Consider the following 16,232-nt stretch of genomic DNA (forward strand, 5'->3'; position numbering starts at 1 on the left):
CTCCCTCACCTAGAGCCATTTGGTGAAGGATCGGCATTCCAAGTGTTGAGGAAAGACATTCAGCAGAGCAGGTGATTGCACAATCACAAGAATGTCCTTGATGATCATCTTCAAGCCGTCCATTTACGACATGTTGATTGCATTTTACAATCTGCACAACTAATTTGAAATACTTATCATGGTAAAGATTGTCTTTATCAAAACTTCTGTTGATCTCTTTTTTTGATGTTCAATATTTTCTCCTGCCCTCTGCCTGTCTCTAGCTTTTGTGGCTGCTTAATAAGACTGTGTGAGAGAAAGCAAGAGAAGCATTTCTGTGACAGTGTGTATTTATTTTTATTGCTTCATCAATACGATTACTGTGTTGCGACAAGTAAACCTGTCAGCTGAGTTTCATTGCCTTGTGAAATCTGTCTCCATGGTGCAAGTCTCACATAGGAGAAAAAAGGTCTGTTTTCCAATGAGTTTTACGTTGTGTAAATAAGTGCACACAAAACCTTTTACTTATACCATTCTTTGTTAACACACTGACAAGTCAATGATATCACCATATTAACTCAGTGACTTTTTCGTAATTTCTGACTTTGTTGTCTTCTTTGGGAACAGGATAGCTGACAAGCCTGTGTGTGAGAATAGCAGTAATCTTATCTCTTTGATTTCCTCTCTGGATCAGCCATATCAAAAACAACTGCAGTCATCCAGTTATTTGGCCACGAACCTATGGCAATACCTCAGATACAATGTTCTTTTCTCTATAGGCACTATGTAACACACACACACACACACACACACACACACACACACACACAGAGAGAGAGAGAGAGAGAGAGAGAGAGAGAGAGAGAGACAGATAGCAAACAGAAGTATATCTTGTCACCAGCCTCTCAGTTCTCATTTGTTTTTTCATGTATATCCTACTGCAAAAAACAACTGTAAAACTGTATACATCTTATTTATAATTAATGACAGATAGCAAGACGACTTTGTCCCTTAAAAAAAAGAAGCAATAGTGCTTTATGATCTGGCCTTCCATGACTTATGTTATGTTCCATAAAGAGCTGCACACTGCCCCCTACTGTAAAGGGAGGGGAGTCATATCAAGGTTTGTTTTTTACCTGCATCATTCAGATAGGACAATGAAGAAAAATATGAAATGGTAGTCTTGTCTGTTTAGAACTTGGTTTCAGGTGCACTGACATATAGGAGTATATAAAATGACAGGCTACCAAGCCACGCATCAACATGCTTCATCATGTGTGTGAATCATTCTGTTTACTCTTCTCTTAGGATCTTGCCTGCAATTGTTAATGGCTCAGACAACATTGTCCCTTGTGACCATCACTATAATCCATAGGCCAATAAAATTACATGCACTCAAGGCAATCTAACTCTTTCTATTTATTTTATCTATTCTTTTGTCTATTTTTCTTTTCCTCCCCCTTCATGCTGCAGACAATCTGTCAAATACTTTTTTCAACACCTTCTTTCCTCCTACTCATATATATATATATATATATATATATAGAGAGAGAGAGAGAGAGAGAGAGAGAGAGAGAGAGTATACAGCATATATACAGCCTGACTACATCATCCTCAATTCTTATCAGAATGTGACTTCCCTGCAGAAAAATCACACACACACACACACACACACACACACACACACACACACACACACACACACACACACAATATTATATTATATTCATTTAGATTGAGGAGTTGAGTTTTGTGAGTTATGGCTACTGCCGATCTCTTGGCAATCTACTCCAATCTCTTTTGGATTATAGGCTATAATAGGATATATTAAACTGCATTTCTGTTTGTTTGTTTGTTTGTTTGTAAAATAAATAAATAAAAGAAAAAAGGTCCTTATTTCTAGTTTAACCACTGGCCCAAAATGTTCGTCCCAAAGATAGCCTGCTTGGTGCCGCATAGTCTAAATTCATTCCACTCCAACAGGGGGTGGTGTTCTTACGAAGTAAGTGGTTTCTGACAACAACAATAAAGCAAGCAAGAACGACATAGTGCATTGTGGGTAGCAAGCGCGAACAAGGAACGACAAGGAACAGAGCCACAACTCTTTGACAAAGTGAAAGATCTGAAATTCCAAACGAGAGGCTAATCTTGTTCATTCAAAGGTAAGACGACGTGTTTAAGGAATTACTTAATGGACTATGTATTACTGATTTGTGTTTAAACTTCACTTGGGAGATTATAGCTGCCATGTTAGCTCGTCTCACTAACGCTAAGTTAGCTCATAGCTGTTAGCCTGCTATGCATGGGTAAAATGTGTTGTCTACAGCCTATAATGAGGTGGTTTGAGTTTGGCTAGCTGATGATGCACTGGCTGTTGTTAACACCGCGCTAACGCTAACGTTATTTTCTTTCTTTACAGGCTTGAAGAAGTTGAGTGCACGTTTATCTACCCAAAATGTCTATCGGCGTACCCATAAAGGTTCTGCATGAAGCGGAGGGACACATTGTCACTTGCGAAACCAACAGTGGGGAGGTGTACAGAGGAAAGTTGGTGGAAGCGGAGGACAACATGAACTGCCAGGTAACGTTAACCCACGTAGTGGAGTTTTTCCAAAGCTGAAATGTTTCTGATGATTATTTATTGCACGTGTTGATTGTAGGCCTACTGCCAGTAGACCTCACGTGAAGACGTTCTTCACGCTTCCCAAGCTTTTTGGGGACAAAAGTGCTCCACCTCACCAAAACCACAGTTCAAAGATGGATTAAAACATGTAAACATGTAAACATTTTGACGTCCCACGCCCGTATTAGTTATTAGACTGGCCAACAGCAGACTGAACAGTAGGTAGTAGAGGTATAACCATCTTAAAATTAGGCTGATGGGAGCACTTTAAAGGAGGACAAAAGGGCCCCTCGACTTAGACCGCAGTCTGTGAGCCGTAGCCTAGGCTTACTCGGTGGAAACAAAACCACGTTGTTCATTGAAGATGTTCTATAACTAAGATGAAGGACAACTGGTTTGAGTGAGTGCCCCCACAAACCACCACCTGGCACATGGAAAATGATTGAATATGTGGTGCGATTTTGAATTAGCACCATGTTGGCCGTGCGTATGTTTTCTCCGAGTTGTGGCCACCTGTGAGGGACGCCTCATACCTTAGAACCACAATTGGATTTATGTTTAGTCAAGTTTAGATATGTTTAGTTGACTGTAAGGGTGGAAAGTCTCCCTTGTGTAAGGCCTGACCACAACTTGGAAAAACAGTTCCCTGTTGTGCACACTAGTGAAAGCAATGGAAAGTACATCCTTTAATACAATAATAAATACATTGATAAATAGTCTCATAAGATTGGTCAATCTAGGCCCTCTATCCCACTGAAGTAAGGATCGAGGATGATTTGGCTTCATAAGCTTTGTATTGAATATGCTTTTTTATTTCTACTTCTCACAGTGGTGATGGAACTTGGTCCTTACGTTTTTGTCATATTTAAGCAGTTCTTTGTCATTTTAATTCAGAAATGTAATCACTATCAGTTTCAAGACGCACATACCTGTCTTTACCCACCAGATGGCCAACCTCACCGTGACCTACCGAGATGGCAGAGTGTCTCAGCTTGAACAGGTATACATTCGTGGCAGCAAAATCCGCTTCCTCATTCTGCCGGACATGTTGAAGAACGCACCCATGTTGAAGAGCATGAAAAACAAGAATCAAGCAGCTGGAGCTGGCAGAGGGAAAGCTGCCATCCTCAAAGCGCAAGGTGGAGGAAGAATCCCTTTATTTAGGAGTCATGGTTAGACTCACATCCATTTATAATCTCATAACATTATTTTTCTCTCTTTTTTTTGCAGTGGCAGCAAGAGGCCGTGGAAGAGGAGGTGGTGGCCGAGGGAATATCTTCCAAAAGAGGCGATGATTCCATTTTGTGTGTTCCGTTTCTTTCTTTTTTTTTTTTTTTAAATGCTCAAAGAATGACACACCTCCCTTCTCTTTCTATTTTTTCCCCCATATCATTTCCTAGCATTTTTTTGGTCATGTCGATGTGTTTTTATTTGTATTAAACAAAGTTCTGAAAGCTGTAAAATAGTCAGTGTATCTTTTTTTGCAGTACATCTTCACCTTTAACACTTTATGAATGTTCTCCCAACCATATGTGGAATGATGCCTGAATGTTGTTGGCTCTTAAAGATCCATCTGTTATTTGCATATACTCTACACTGCGTCTACCATAACTTTAAAGGGTTAACTTTCTTCTAAGTTTGATTTGATTCATCTGTTATGAATGAACACACTGGCCGAATCCCTTATCGCACTCACTGTTTTTGCGGGTTGCAAGAACTTTGCTGTCCCACTGCAAAATTGACGTTCATGAGGGCTTGCTCACTCCCTTTCTGTGCCCTATCTGGAAGTTGCATCAATGCAGACTTAACTCAAAGGAATTGGCAACGATTATAGCATTGTGACGTGAAACACGTGATTACTCAAATGGAGGCAAAACCTCATTAAGAAACTGCCATTAAACGTAAATGTATTTGGAACACATTTTTGGTGTTGTCAATTTACATGAACAATGTATACATTTACTATTTTCCAGCTATTATATAGCATAGCTAGCTATTGCCAGCAATCAAGTGTTTTGAGTTCTATATCATTGCAGTCATTTTATCTTATGTGGTCCTAAAATCAAGTTGGTCCAGAGGGAAAAGTACATACAGGTGGGTGTCAAAAAAAAAAGTAATATTGCGAACTAATTTATTTCAAAAAGTTAATCTTTAATATATTCTAGATTATAAAATATTTCAAGCTGCTTTAATCTTGATTATGGTTTACAGTAATCTATTTCCAGCCCAGGTTTATAGCACACGAAAACCAAAAATCCCTATCTCAAAATAAAATGAAGAGGTTATCAACCTTTTCAAAAATAAATAACTAATCAGGCCTTAAAGTCGTTCATTTATACACTACATATTCTCAGGCTCAGTCTGAGTCTCAGTTTGCATAGATTAATACATCAATGTGCCATGGTAAAGAGGCAATCACTCTGTGGCACTGCTAAGGTGTTATGGAAGCCCAGGTTAGTCAGGTAGTCATTTGTATTGTGTCTGGTGTCTGTCATTGTTGTCTTGACAATAAACCAGATTCTCTGGAGTTCAGGTTAAGAGGAGTTGTCTGGACAATCAAGCACACTTGATTTGAAAATGAAATGAGTGTTTATTTTTGTGCGTGGAGGAGCTTCGCCCAGTTCTGTCCTTAGCTCAGGTAAAGCCTACCTTACACTGACCGACTCACTTTGACAAGATTTGGGAAAGATTCTTGAAAGATTGTAGTCTTTTGAGCAAAGCTTGAATGAGGGGCATTAACTTACAAGCCTACAATCTTTCAAGAATCTTTCCCAAGTCTTGTCAAAGTCTGTCAGTGTAAGGTAGGCTTTTCAAGATGCTCTAACCTTGTCTCTGATTCTGGGATGGCTTAAGTAGTAAGCCCCTCATAGCCAGCCTCAGTTCACCCCTTGTCAAGTTCCCCATGTTCTTGAATTTGCTTGACAAATCTCTCAAGGCTGCGATCCTTGTTGCTTGCACACCTTTCGCTACCACACTTTTCCCTTCCCATGGATATGCTTTGATAGAGCACTCTGAACCAGACCAAGAGATCAAAGGCTCAGGAAGTCAACATTTATTACAAAATCTAAAATCTAACATGACATTTTGATTTTCATGAGCTGTAAGCCATAATCTACACTAAAACAAAAATGGCTTGACATAATTTACTCTACTTAACTAATCTAGACTATATGAACGATTCACTGTTTGAAATAAATTGTATTATATATGAAATATACACAATATACTTTGTGTATATATCTTGGTCAGGAGTGGCAGACTCATGCAGTGGGATTTGTTAGAATGAGACCTTATGGGGGCCGTCATTATGATCATCATTTTTCTGCATAAATATCAAACTGTTGTTTGATGATATAGGCCTACTCCTTTACTAAACCCATATGGGCATACAAATACAAATCGTCATAACATGTTTGTGATCTTCCTTCCAGAGGATGGTTTGTAGAAGGTTTAATCAATGTCACAGAGATATTGCTTGTTACACATCATTTGTGGTATACATCAAGGGACCTCTCTATCCACTAACTTATCTGATTGGCTGTAGCAACGGTTATTTTGGGTTAAGTCTTCTTGTCAAGTCTTAAATTATTCATGGTCCATCAAGGTTAATGGACAATGTTAGGGAAACAGTTCTATGTAACTATTTGGATGAACATTTGTGTTCAAGGATGCTCAGGACATGCCAGCATTATCGCCCATACAGACACATTACATATCACATCACATGTAGGCTAGAGTATGCAGCTGAAACATATTCCAGTATAAGAAAATCTATGTTAAATGAACATACTTCCACCTATGTTAAATAAATATATTTCTCTATTTTATCAATATATTTAAAAATATCAGTAAATATTCAATATTGACCACTTTATTATGTTCTGCATATAATTAAATATATTTAGCATAGACTTATATGCAAGATATCCAAATGTTGGGCTCCACTGTTTATGAAACATGAAATGTTGGAATACAAAAATGAAAAAGGAAATATTTTCTTTTCTTTTAAAATATGTTCTTATCTAATAATCACATTCAAGGACCTATGTCTCCGATATAGAGAGTGTCATAGTAGAGTCTTCCTCCTTCTCCCTCTGGGTTGTCCTCACATTGTTGAGGGACCTGAAATAGTTCACATCTTTGCAATTAGCCTCAATGAAAATAGGCTGGACACATCTTAAGTAGGCTATTTCACCATTTGCGGAGACGCGCACAAGCTTTCAGTTGTATGAAATAGGCTACTCTGTCGGCTACTGATTTAATGTTTAACTACCAATTGCAACAAAATCACTTACCACGCAATCGGACTTCTTTGGATGATTGCATAATTCTTCGATAGGAGAGGGCCCCTCTTCAAACAACTCTTCCATACTGCTGCATATCACCTGAACGCGACCGTATACACATCCATAAACCCGCTTGTCTTCCACGCATAACATGAGAATCAGTTGGTCACTGGAATTCGGCGTGAAGTTACCAAGTGTGCCGATAATTTCCATCCCAGTGGCATAATGGTTGAGTCTCATCCATTCTTCCAGTAAGTTCTTGTTTTCTTTGAACGCGGTCTCAGCTAACCCTCCAATTTTCCACTTGCATGCATTCAACCCCATCAACTCAATTTCTTTACCACGATGCATGGAAACCACGTCTGCTATGGCGGCTGTAAATGGTCAAAAGGGGGAAAAAATGTTGTTCTGATCTTGGGAGATATTGAAAAATTACTTTATGAATGATTCATAGCCTACCTCTAGTCATGGTGCCTCCCACGTTTAGAAAGTCATCTATGATATTCGAACTGATAAATAATGATCCAAAGTTAGGTTATATTAGACTTTATTCAACAGATTAATGCACCATTGTAAAGAAATTATATCCTTCTACAGCCCAATGTAGGCCTATTGCTCTCACCTCATATTCAACTCTGCTGCACAGAGGTAAATCCAGTTGACAATTCTGCGTGAAATGGCATACACTTTCATATGCAAGACATGATACATAATTGCAGCTGCATTAACATCTGTTGTGGAACTGTTCATACAGTATGTTCCTCATTTTACAACACACACTTACCTATACTCTTGAGTGTGACAGCATAGGGTTAGCCCAGAGCCATATTAAATCAATGCGTTTCAATGGAAGTACATCAAATGATTGTCAATGATATGGTATGATGGAAGTATCTAAATGCATGCCAAGTCACATGAGGAAGATATTGACCTTTAGACAACATATCAAGTGAGTTGGCATGCACTGAGATACTTCCATCATACCATATCATTGACAATCATTTGCTCTATAATGTACTTCCATTGAAACGCATTGATTTCGACTTGACTTGATTTCCTCATTTCTAAGGTGATATGTAGTAATATCAAATATTCCCTTTGCATAGGCTTTTGGTATCCAATATAGAAGCAAAATGCAGCAATTATTTTGAAGCTGACTGTACCTATTGTTCAGATTTAGTTTTCTAGAAATATATGCAAATTATTGCATATTTAGGTAAAACTGGTCTCATTTGCATATCTAAACATCACATTTCAGAAAACTTGCAATACAAAAAATATTTGCCTTAATGTGAGTAAACAAATGTGAAAGTTTAAATTTGATATCTAGTTTAAAATTTTACCCATTTCACCTGTAGTAAATCCCAATGGCAAAATGCATTGGAAATTGCTACCTTTGACCTTGAAAAAAAGTATGTTCCACTAAATATAAATTGGTAGATTTTTTTATATGTTAATTAGATATACCTAGGGATCACAAAAAACTTGGAATGATTACTATTGCAATTAGTTATGGGTCAAACGCTAGATTGACTGGCCTACCAGTTCTTCTGCAGCGTACTACTTCAGCTGACTTCTACGGCGGCAAAGCTAAGTCCCAGCCTTTCGCCGTGCCAAACACCGTTACCTATCACTACCACTCTGGTCTCTAAGTACAAGAAAGGCTATGCGGATTAGCATAACAATTTATTTGTCAGGTACAAGTTAAGAATTTAATACATTACAAGAAGCAAGCATCTAAATTAATAATATGAAAGTTACGAAAAACAGGTTAAAGAAATACTTAGGCTATCATACAAAAAACAGACAGAGAATGAAACATACTTTACCAGCTCAGAGAAAGATGACTACACACCTAAGTGTGGGAGTCCTAGCTAATAGTGACTCCTTGAATGATGGGTTGTCTACCCTTATATAGGCTACAAAGTGTGTGATTGGTTCAGACAGTGATAGAGGTTACATGAATGGAGATCACATGATGAGTAGGCTACTGTAGGTGAAACTGAGACCATTGTTGTAGTGAAACCACTTGAGTAAATCAATCAAGACATGACAATACATTTGGTTACATTTCCTGGTCCAAGTTAACTTCTGAGGACCTTGGACAACATGTGACAGGAGGTACACAATAGGCCCACACTTATAGCTAATCAAGAGTCCACAATGATTGAAAGGGATGTCATCAGCCTGGGAATGGAGAGTTTACATATGATTGAAATGAATGTCATCAGCCTGAGAATTTAGATCCTTACAATATGGTGCGTTCATGCACATGGGGGAAAACAAATTCCCCACTGAAAACGTAATTGTGAACGTCTCATGTGGGAATAACTGGTGGGAAATTGGGGGAAGAGTTTGCTAACAGAGTTGCCCAGTTGTAGTCTTGTCCCTACTTTTGTCATCACGTTGTAGGCCTAGTTCATTTGTAATCTCCACATAAGCCGACAATTTTAATTTGAACTTGGGAATTTGCTGTTTTTATCACTTGAAAGCTGCATATGCTTCTTTCAGAAGTGTCTTACACCATGCCTTTGAGAACCTTGAAGAAACGTTTCTTTAATGTTTTAACCTTTGCTGTGGCGTTCATGTTTTTCACACATTCTGACAGCAAAGCACATGAACACTCACAGTAGAAAAAATAGCTTAATCATGAGGGCGGTCCCTAATATCCGCAGATGTCATGAACATGCTGCGTTCGATGGCAATGGGACGTGGGACTTATCCTACCTGAAGTGTACTAGCTCCTACTTTAAAGCGTTCCAGGTAATTGAAGTGGAATGTAAACAAAAAGCATGGACACACTGGGTAACATTGGTTGACACATAGCGGTCTTCTAACTAAAACATCTTCACCAAGCGCTGCATATCGCTATGTAGGGTAACTGGGTATAATTTTACCCATATGTTTTAATTCTAACAGGTATAATGGCAACATTTCACGCCATAATATGAAAAAAACAAGTTGTGTTAAAATTGCATTGTCTAAAACAACCCTATACGTAGAGAAACAACGTTTATAGCCTATTCGTTGAAGTTTTATCTTTCACAATGAGTGACTCCATGGTCGTTGCCATTAACGCCATTTAATTTGGTGAGGTCGGGGTAGGTCGAGCTCCCCCGACTTCGCCAGTTGGAGGTTCCACTTCGACAGGCATTCCAGTGCACTTTTCTTAGTTGGAGGTAGGATAAGTCCCGCGTCCCATATGCCGTCGAACGCAACATAATTATCCCCTCAATTATTCTCACTGTGGTACGGGTACCACTGGTGGTACGCGGACTGTTGTCGTACTCAGTCTCCAAGATGTTTTTTTTTTCATGAAGACAAAATAATCACTTCAAATTATATATAAGAAAAATCATTACATCTAGAGGGGAAAAAAACATGTACAATGTAAAATATATAAGTAGGCCTACGCTGCCGTATTTTAATGCTGCTAATGGTGGTACTTGGATATTTAATTGTTCTCTGAGGTGGTACGAGAACCACTGCTGTAGGGGAAGCTCTGCAGAGATACCCGCAAGCGTACAACGAGCGAAAACGAAACGCGAAAGCGAAACTGGTAAAGAAATCGCCCAACCTGTATAGCTTCCTTTAATTTAGTAATCGTATGAGTACCTTGAGAGTTCCCCAAAACTGTATTCAGTGTACTGTCTATGTAACTGGAAATTATTGATGACTAAAAGCAGACCCTAGCAGGCTCGGCTCTACGGGGGACGAAGGTGGGCAGGGCCCCCTCCCCCTGCCACATCACTAGTCCACATATTTATGAAGGGAAGTGAAAGGGAAAAATGCAAGCGCATAAATGTAACAAGAAATGCACAAATTCCTGGACTTCATGCCAATTCACTATTCAATGTTCATTCGTAAAGTAGCGAAAGCCTTTGGCTCTATCTGTAGCAGACATGCTGTATCTGACTGGGGCCCAGATCTGCATCAGATAGCCTACAGTAGAGTTTTCAGCTCTGCTTGCCGTGTAGTTTTTTTCACCGGCTTACAGATTTGTCTCACGTCCCTTTTTCGCAACTCAACCTAACGTCAGGAGATCTGTTTAAAATACAAGACACTGATTTGGCCCAAATTCATATCTATGAGACAACTAGTTCTACCTCAGGCCCACTGGTCCAGGTGGTAATAATGACATTAGTAAAGGTCCTGAATGTGCTAAATTGAACAGTGACTTCACTAAGGTGTCAAACCTGAACTTTCCCTATTTCATGTCAAATGGCTGCTGAGGAAAAGGGATGTTGGAATGGCACAAATTATGGGGGCACACTCTGTGCCTACTGGCCACTTATTTTGCCACAATATTAGTGAGTGAAGCTAAACCAGGGGATCCACCTAGCCTACTTCAGACGTCTTATATGCAAATGTTTAACCTTTCCACAAAATTTTAATCGTCCCGCATGGCACTTTGTGAGTAGTTTGTGGTTTGTTTTTGACTGTAAATAGGCTTGAATGTAGATAGAAATCCCCTACCTATCACGAGGAATGTACTATATTTCTTGTAATGCTTCCCACAAACAAACAATAACAACAGAATAGGGACAACATCTCCTTTCTTTTATAAGTCACCAATGAAATCACCAATGCCTCAGAGTCCAAGATTGTCTTTTTTCATTCTTAAAGCTAAAAGATAAAGATATTTATCCAAAGCACCTTAGCATCAAAACAGCAAAAGGGACAATACGTCTGGTATGATTACATTACTGTAATAATGACGATGATGACAACTACTACTACTACAACTATACAAATAATGATAATAATTCTAATAAAATAATAAGAAGAAGAATGAAAGAAAGTGGCATGCTGCGAATTGTTAATGAATTGTTAATGAAAGAATTGAACAGATTGTTATTGAAAGAATTGAAATGGGAAACAAAGTCCTGACAATGCTGGAGATGTGACAATGTGGGTTATTTTTTGTTTGTTTTATCAGGGCTCCTGACACTATGGAAAAGGTGGTGGTTCTGACACAAGTTCCATACCAAATATGAGGGAAACTCTGAACTGTTCAAACAGTCTTTTAACTGTTGAGATCAATTAGAGGTCAGTGTTACAGATTGTAAACCGTAACTTTCTCCTTAAATGAGGCAACCTGTTTAATGTCAGCTGTTTGAGTTAACACCGGCTTCATCTGAATTTCCTGGTAGTCCCCAACATCTGCTGAATCGTTATCATCTTCCCCACTGCAGCATTGTCTGTGGAATGGCAAAAGATGAGAAGTATGAATTGTTCCATGATTAACCAACAACATTAGTGGAAGGGTTCTGAATTCGCCTTTTGATCCATTTGCTTACATCAGACAGCAAAAAAGAGAGAGAAATCCACAAATTTGCATACATTTTTAAAAGAAAAAACAATACTTTATCAGGAAATAATTATTTCCTATCAAAGTCTCAGGTGCTATAATTATTGGCACCCCTAGAACAAGAAAATAAATAAATAAATAAATAATTCTGAATTGTGTTCGATGCTGTTGAAAATAAATTTCATTCTGGCCATATAGGGAGCCAATGACAAGTAGAAGAGAAGTTTCATTTGTTGCAATGATCTTACAAGCAGGCAGGCCAGTTAACAGTGAATTACAATAGTTGTTTACCATGGTACCATGGCCTGTACCAGAAGTCGTGTGGAATCTTGTGTCAAATAAGATCTGATCTTCCTAATGTTGTAAAGGAGAAACCGACATGATTTTGCAATTGAGGCATTGTGCTCAGAGAAATTAATCAATTATAACGCCCAAGTTACGTGCTAGTTGGGGTTAGTGAAGATGGGTCAAGATGGATGTTAATCTGTTGGGGAATAGCTGTTTTAGCTGGAAACACCAGAAGCTCAGTTTTTGAGCTCACGTGTACCATGCCAGAGTATGCATAAACCAACATCAAAAGTAACTTGGTGACTGTAGAGATATGTTGGACCACCGTTCTTACATGGTTTTCTCGCTACGTCTATGCTGTATAGCTAGGTGAACGATTCACCAATTACAAGTTTGTTTACCATCAAATTGGCTTAAGGTAAAAATCTTGCATAGTATGCCTTTAATGGTTTAGGCCTAATACACACTTCTAATCCAATACACTTTTAGGGCTACATTTAAGTGATCTGCGACGCACAGTCTGAAGTGGATGGTTTAAATCTACATTTAGGGTGTGGCCAATCCAAAATCTCTATTTTGAAAGTGTAGGCCTAATAATTTGCTAGACAACAACACGGTGCATTGTTCAAGGGTTGTTCTCATGTTTCTTCAGTCATGGGTGTTTGAGTGTAACACCCTCTAAACATCAATGAGTGACGTCTGTCATTCCCTTTATGAGCAACCAACGTCAAATAGTGTGTTGCCATTTTAAGAGTCAGTGTATATGAAGGAAGCTTGCACGCGAGACTGCGTATGCAACACCAGGATTCCACTAAACCTTGCTTTACTAAAACGTGTGTCTAGCAGAGAATAGCCTACCTACATGCCATACAGACATACAGCACAGACTCTTCAGACTAATGTTCAATCTTAAAATATTGAGCTTAGTTTGGTGATAGCCAGGCTAGTGCCAGACAACATTCTGCAAAACGTTAAAACAAAAATAAATGCATGAATAAATTTTAAGGTCAACATTTTGTAGTAAATATGAAGGGTTTGGAGTTGGAAAGAAAAGTGAAGCCCAACTTTTGATTGCCTCTGCACAAACTAGTAGGCTACATCATGTAATATAGTTTTTTGAAGAAACATAAAACATGGCCTGAAGTCTTTACCTGGCAAGAGAATCCTCAGTCACTCCAGTAGCATGGATGAAACAAGTCCTGTCTGACAATTAAACATTTGGGGAATTTTAACAAAATACACTGGGGGAAATTCACAAGACAATATGCAGTTTTAATAAACACGTTTTCTACTACTGTCTACTACTCTTTCTACTTAATAAGCCCAACAATGTTTATTCTAAGCATTTATTAAGATAACTAGCCTACTCAAACTAATACAAGGTATCCTACTAAGGATAAGTTACCACTTCTGACTTAGCATAGTCAGAACGACCACATGTTGCATCTTACCCAAGAGATTACTTTGCTGCACACTGCAGCGGCAAATCTGGCTCAAGATCTGGTTTGGCCTTGGAGACCGTGTCGCAGGTGCCATCTCGTTGGAGGGAGCCTTTAGCGGTGGATTGTCCATCTTGTCTATTTATGATGGCCTCCGCAGTGTCGCATTCTATCTGTAGCCAAGGATGCTCCAAACATTCGACAACTTTAAGACGCTTCTTGGGATCAGGATGAAGTATTCTGTATATAAGGTCTTTGCACGGGGGCGATACTACCATTGACTTAGGAAATGTCAACCGATGCGCTTTTTGAACTTTGATCATTTTCTTGACGTTTGAGTCGTCGAATGGCATGGATCCGGATATCATAACGAACAAAACGATACCCATGCTCCAAACGTCGCCAAGTTTTGGATCGTAAGGAATGCCTTGAAGCACTTCAGGTGCAGCGTAGCCTTCAGAGCCACAGAATGTCTTACTGAGCTCCATCACTCCATCACTGTCCGAGAGCCTCCGGCTGAATCCAAAATCAGCTATCTTCAAATTAAAATCTTTATCGAGGAGAAGGTTCTCACATTTTATATCTCGGTGAACTATGTCTTGGTCATGGATAAATTTAATGGCGCGCGCCAGCTGACGAAAGAGTTTCTTGCAGAATTCTGGGGGTAACGCACCTCGGAAGTCGATGAATTCCAGCAGGTTGCCTTGCACGCCGAGCTCCATCACCATGTACACCTTCCCACTTGAGGTTTCAAATATTTCATAGGTTTTTATGATGTTCCTATGGTTTAGGCATGCCAGGATATCAAGTTCACGGGGTAGGAAATTGTCCAAGAAGTCTTTGGGTGCCCTCTGCTTGTTGATGATCTTAACAGCGACATTCATTTTTAGGCGGTCAGAATAGGCTGATTTGACCTTTGCATAAGATCCTTCCCCTATACTAATACCTTGGGTATAGCCCCGTTTTTTCAAAACCTGGGAATCGTCCATGGTGGAACACCTGCGATGGCGGCCTGGCTCGGTTAACTGGGCATGACACCCAGATTTTAGCTGACAACAAAAGCAGTTGAAATTACTTTTGATGTGTCTGCTCTTAATTCAGTTTAATCCATTCTGATGTGTACATGACGTAGGTTATTGAACAATCACACGTCATAATAACTGATATAGGCTACGTTAAAGCAGAGATGGAGGAAGTCGTAAATTGAAAGCATCAAATTTGGCGTCAAAACGTTTTGAATGAGTAGCCTATCTTTAATTTGTGCATTGACATTTTGTATTTACTGTATATGTTATTTTTGCATAAATTATATTGTATTTGTATCTGTAAATATAATAACTTGGGTCAATGTTAGGCATATGACAATTGTTCAAATGTAGGTCATAACCACAATAATGGACTGCCAATGCCAGATGTGAATCTGTGTGTGACTGACTGCTTATGCCAGATTTATACCGCATTTTTAGGGGATTTACTCAAAATTAAATGTGTTTCATCAACTGAACTGCAGTTTCTGTTCAACACCTTAGTCATTCTGAAGAACAGTGTAATGTTTTGGGGGACACACCTGGGAATCTGTGTTTTGCTGAATTGTACAATGAGAAATGTGTTTTTAAGTCGCCACATTATTGGATTTGAAAGTAAATAAATCATAAAATCTTTTCTCAATGATCGTCCAAGTGTCCTTTACAAGATATATAATTTTAACCAGGTTTACAGTATGGTAAGAAGTTCAAGTTCCACGAAACACAGAAAAATCCTTAATCAATAATTAAGAAGACATTGTATAACAGACGTTGCTTGCTTTGAACTGTAATAAAAACAAGAAGACACTATTACAATACATATTGCTTTGCATACACTAATAAATACACATTGCTTTGCATGCACTACAGATAAACTTTGGCTGTAATGATTGTTTGTTTATTGATCTCTTAATTTATGGAACTGATTGGTCCTGAATAGGGCTCAGTCAGAGTTCAAATTCGTACCCATCTTGAATTAACTATAGATATGTTTGTGTAAATCATTTAAACTGCATGAAATGTTCTATATTGAGAGTAATTGATGGATGGGCTGTATAGAGAGAAATGAGGAGAAGACTGTTTTTCCACTTTCACATAGCCTACCTGTGAGAAAAGCTCTTTCTTGAGCTACACATATAATGGGATTTGTGGGGTAAACTGAAGTTTTGGCCACTCTGTGGCCTTCATGTGAATTACAAGCCATTTTTAAACTGCAGCGGTTGTCGTCAGTTTGCTGCTCTGCAGACAGATATGTATCGATGTTTTGGGAGCCTCAATGTG

At 38.8% G+C, this 16,232-nt stretch overlaps 2 protein-coding genes across 2 annotated transcripts; one reads left to right on the forward strand and one right to left on the reverse strand.

The window, feature by feature from the left end:
- Positions 1–1,999: 1,999 nt before the first annotated feature.
- On the forward strand, positions 2,000–3,929 carry snrpd3l (small nuclear ribonucleoprotein D3 polypeptide, like). Its single transcript, XM_062553532.1, has 4 exons — positions 2,000–2,141; positions 2,399–2,560; positions 3,549–3,741; positions 3,833–3,929. Exons 2-4 carry the CDS (start codon positions 2,435–2,437, stop codon positions 3,895–3,897), a joined length of 384 nt encoding a protein of 127 aa, XP_062409516.1. The 5' UTR covers positions 2,000–2,141; positions 2,399–2,434; the 3' UTR covers positions 3,898–3,929.
- Positions 3,930–11,848: 7,919 nt separating this feature from the next.
- On the reverse strand, positions 11,849–14,985 carry LOC134100362 (testis-specific serine/threonine-protein kinase 1-like). The gene is made up of 3 exons (XM_062553533.1): positions 13,939–14,985; positions 13,639–13,690; positions 11,849–12,089 (listed from the first exon to the last, which is right to left on the reverse strand). Exon 1 carries the CDS (start codon positions 14,913–14,915, stop codon positions 13,947–13,949), a length of 969 nt encoding a protein of 322 aa, XP_062409517.1. The 5' UTR covers positions 14,916–14,985; the 3' UTR covers positions 11,849–12,089; positions 13,639–13,690; positions 13,939–13,946.
- Between the last annotated feature and the right edge of the window lie 1,247 nt (positions 14,986–16,232).

The sequence above is a fragment of the Sardina pilchardus genome, chromosome 14 (genome assembly GCF_963854185.1).
Source record: "Sardina pilchardus chromosome 14, fSarPil1.1, whole genome shotgun sequence".
NCBI classification, from domain to species: Eukaryota; Metazoa; Chordata; class Actinopteri; order Clupeiformes; family Clupeidae; genus Sardina; species Sardina pilchardus.

Excerpts from the sequence above, each read along its gene's own strand:
- snrpd3l (XM_062553532.1), top strand. The coding sequence starts at position 2,435 with ATGTCTATCGGCGTACCCATAAAGGTTCTGCATGAAGCGGAGGGACAC. Across the intron at positions 2,561-3,548 it reads AGGACAACATGAACTGCCAG|ATGGCCAACCTCACCGTGAC; the intron begins GTAACGTTAACC and ends TTTACCCACCAG. Across the intron at positions 3,742-3,832 it reads TGCCATCCTCAAAGCGCAAG|TGGCAGCAAGAGGCCGTGGA; the intron begins GTGGAGGAAGAA and ends TTTTTTTTGCAG.
- LOC134100362 (XM_062553533.1), bottom strand. The coding sequence starts at position 14,915 with ATGGACGATTCCCAGGTTTTGAAAAAACGGGGCTATACCCAAGGTATT.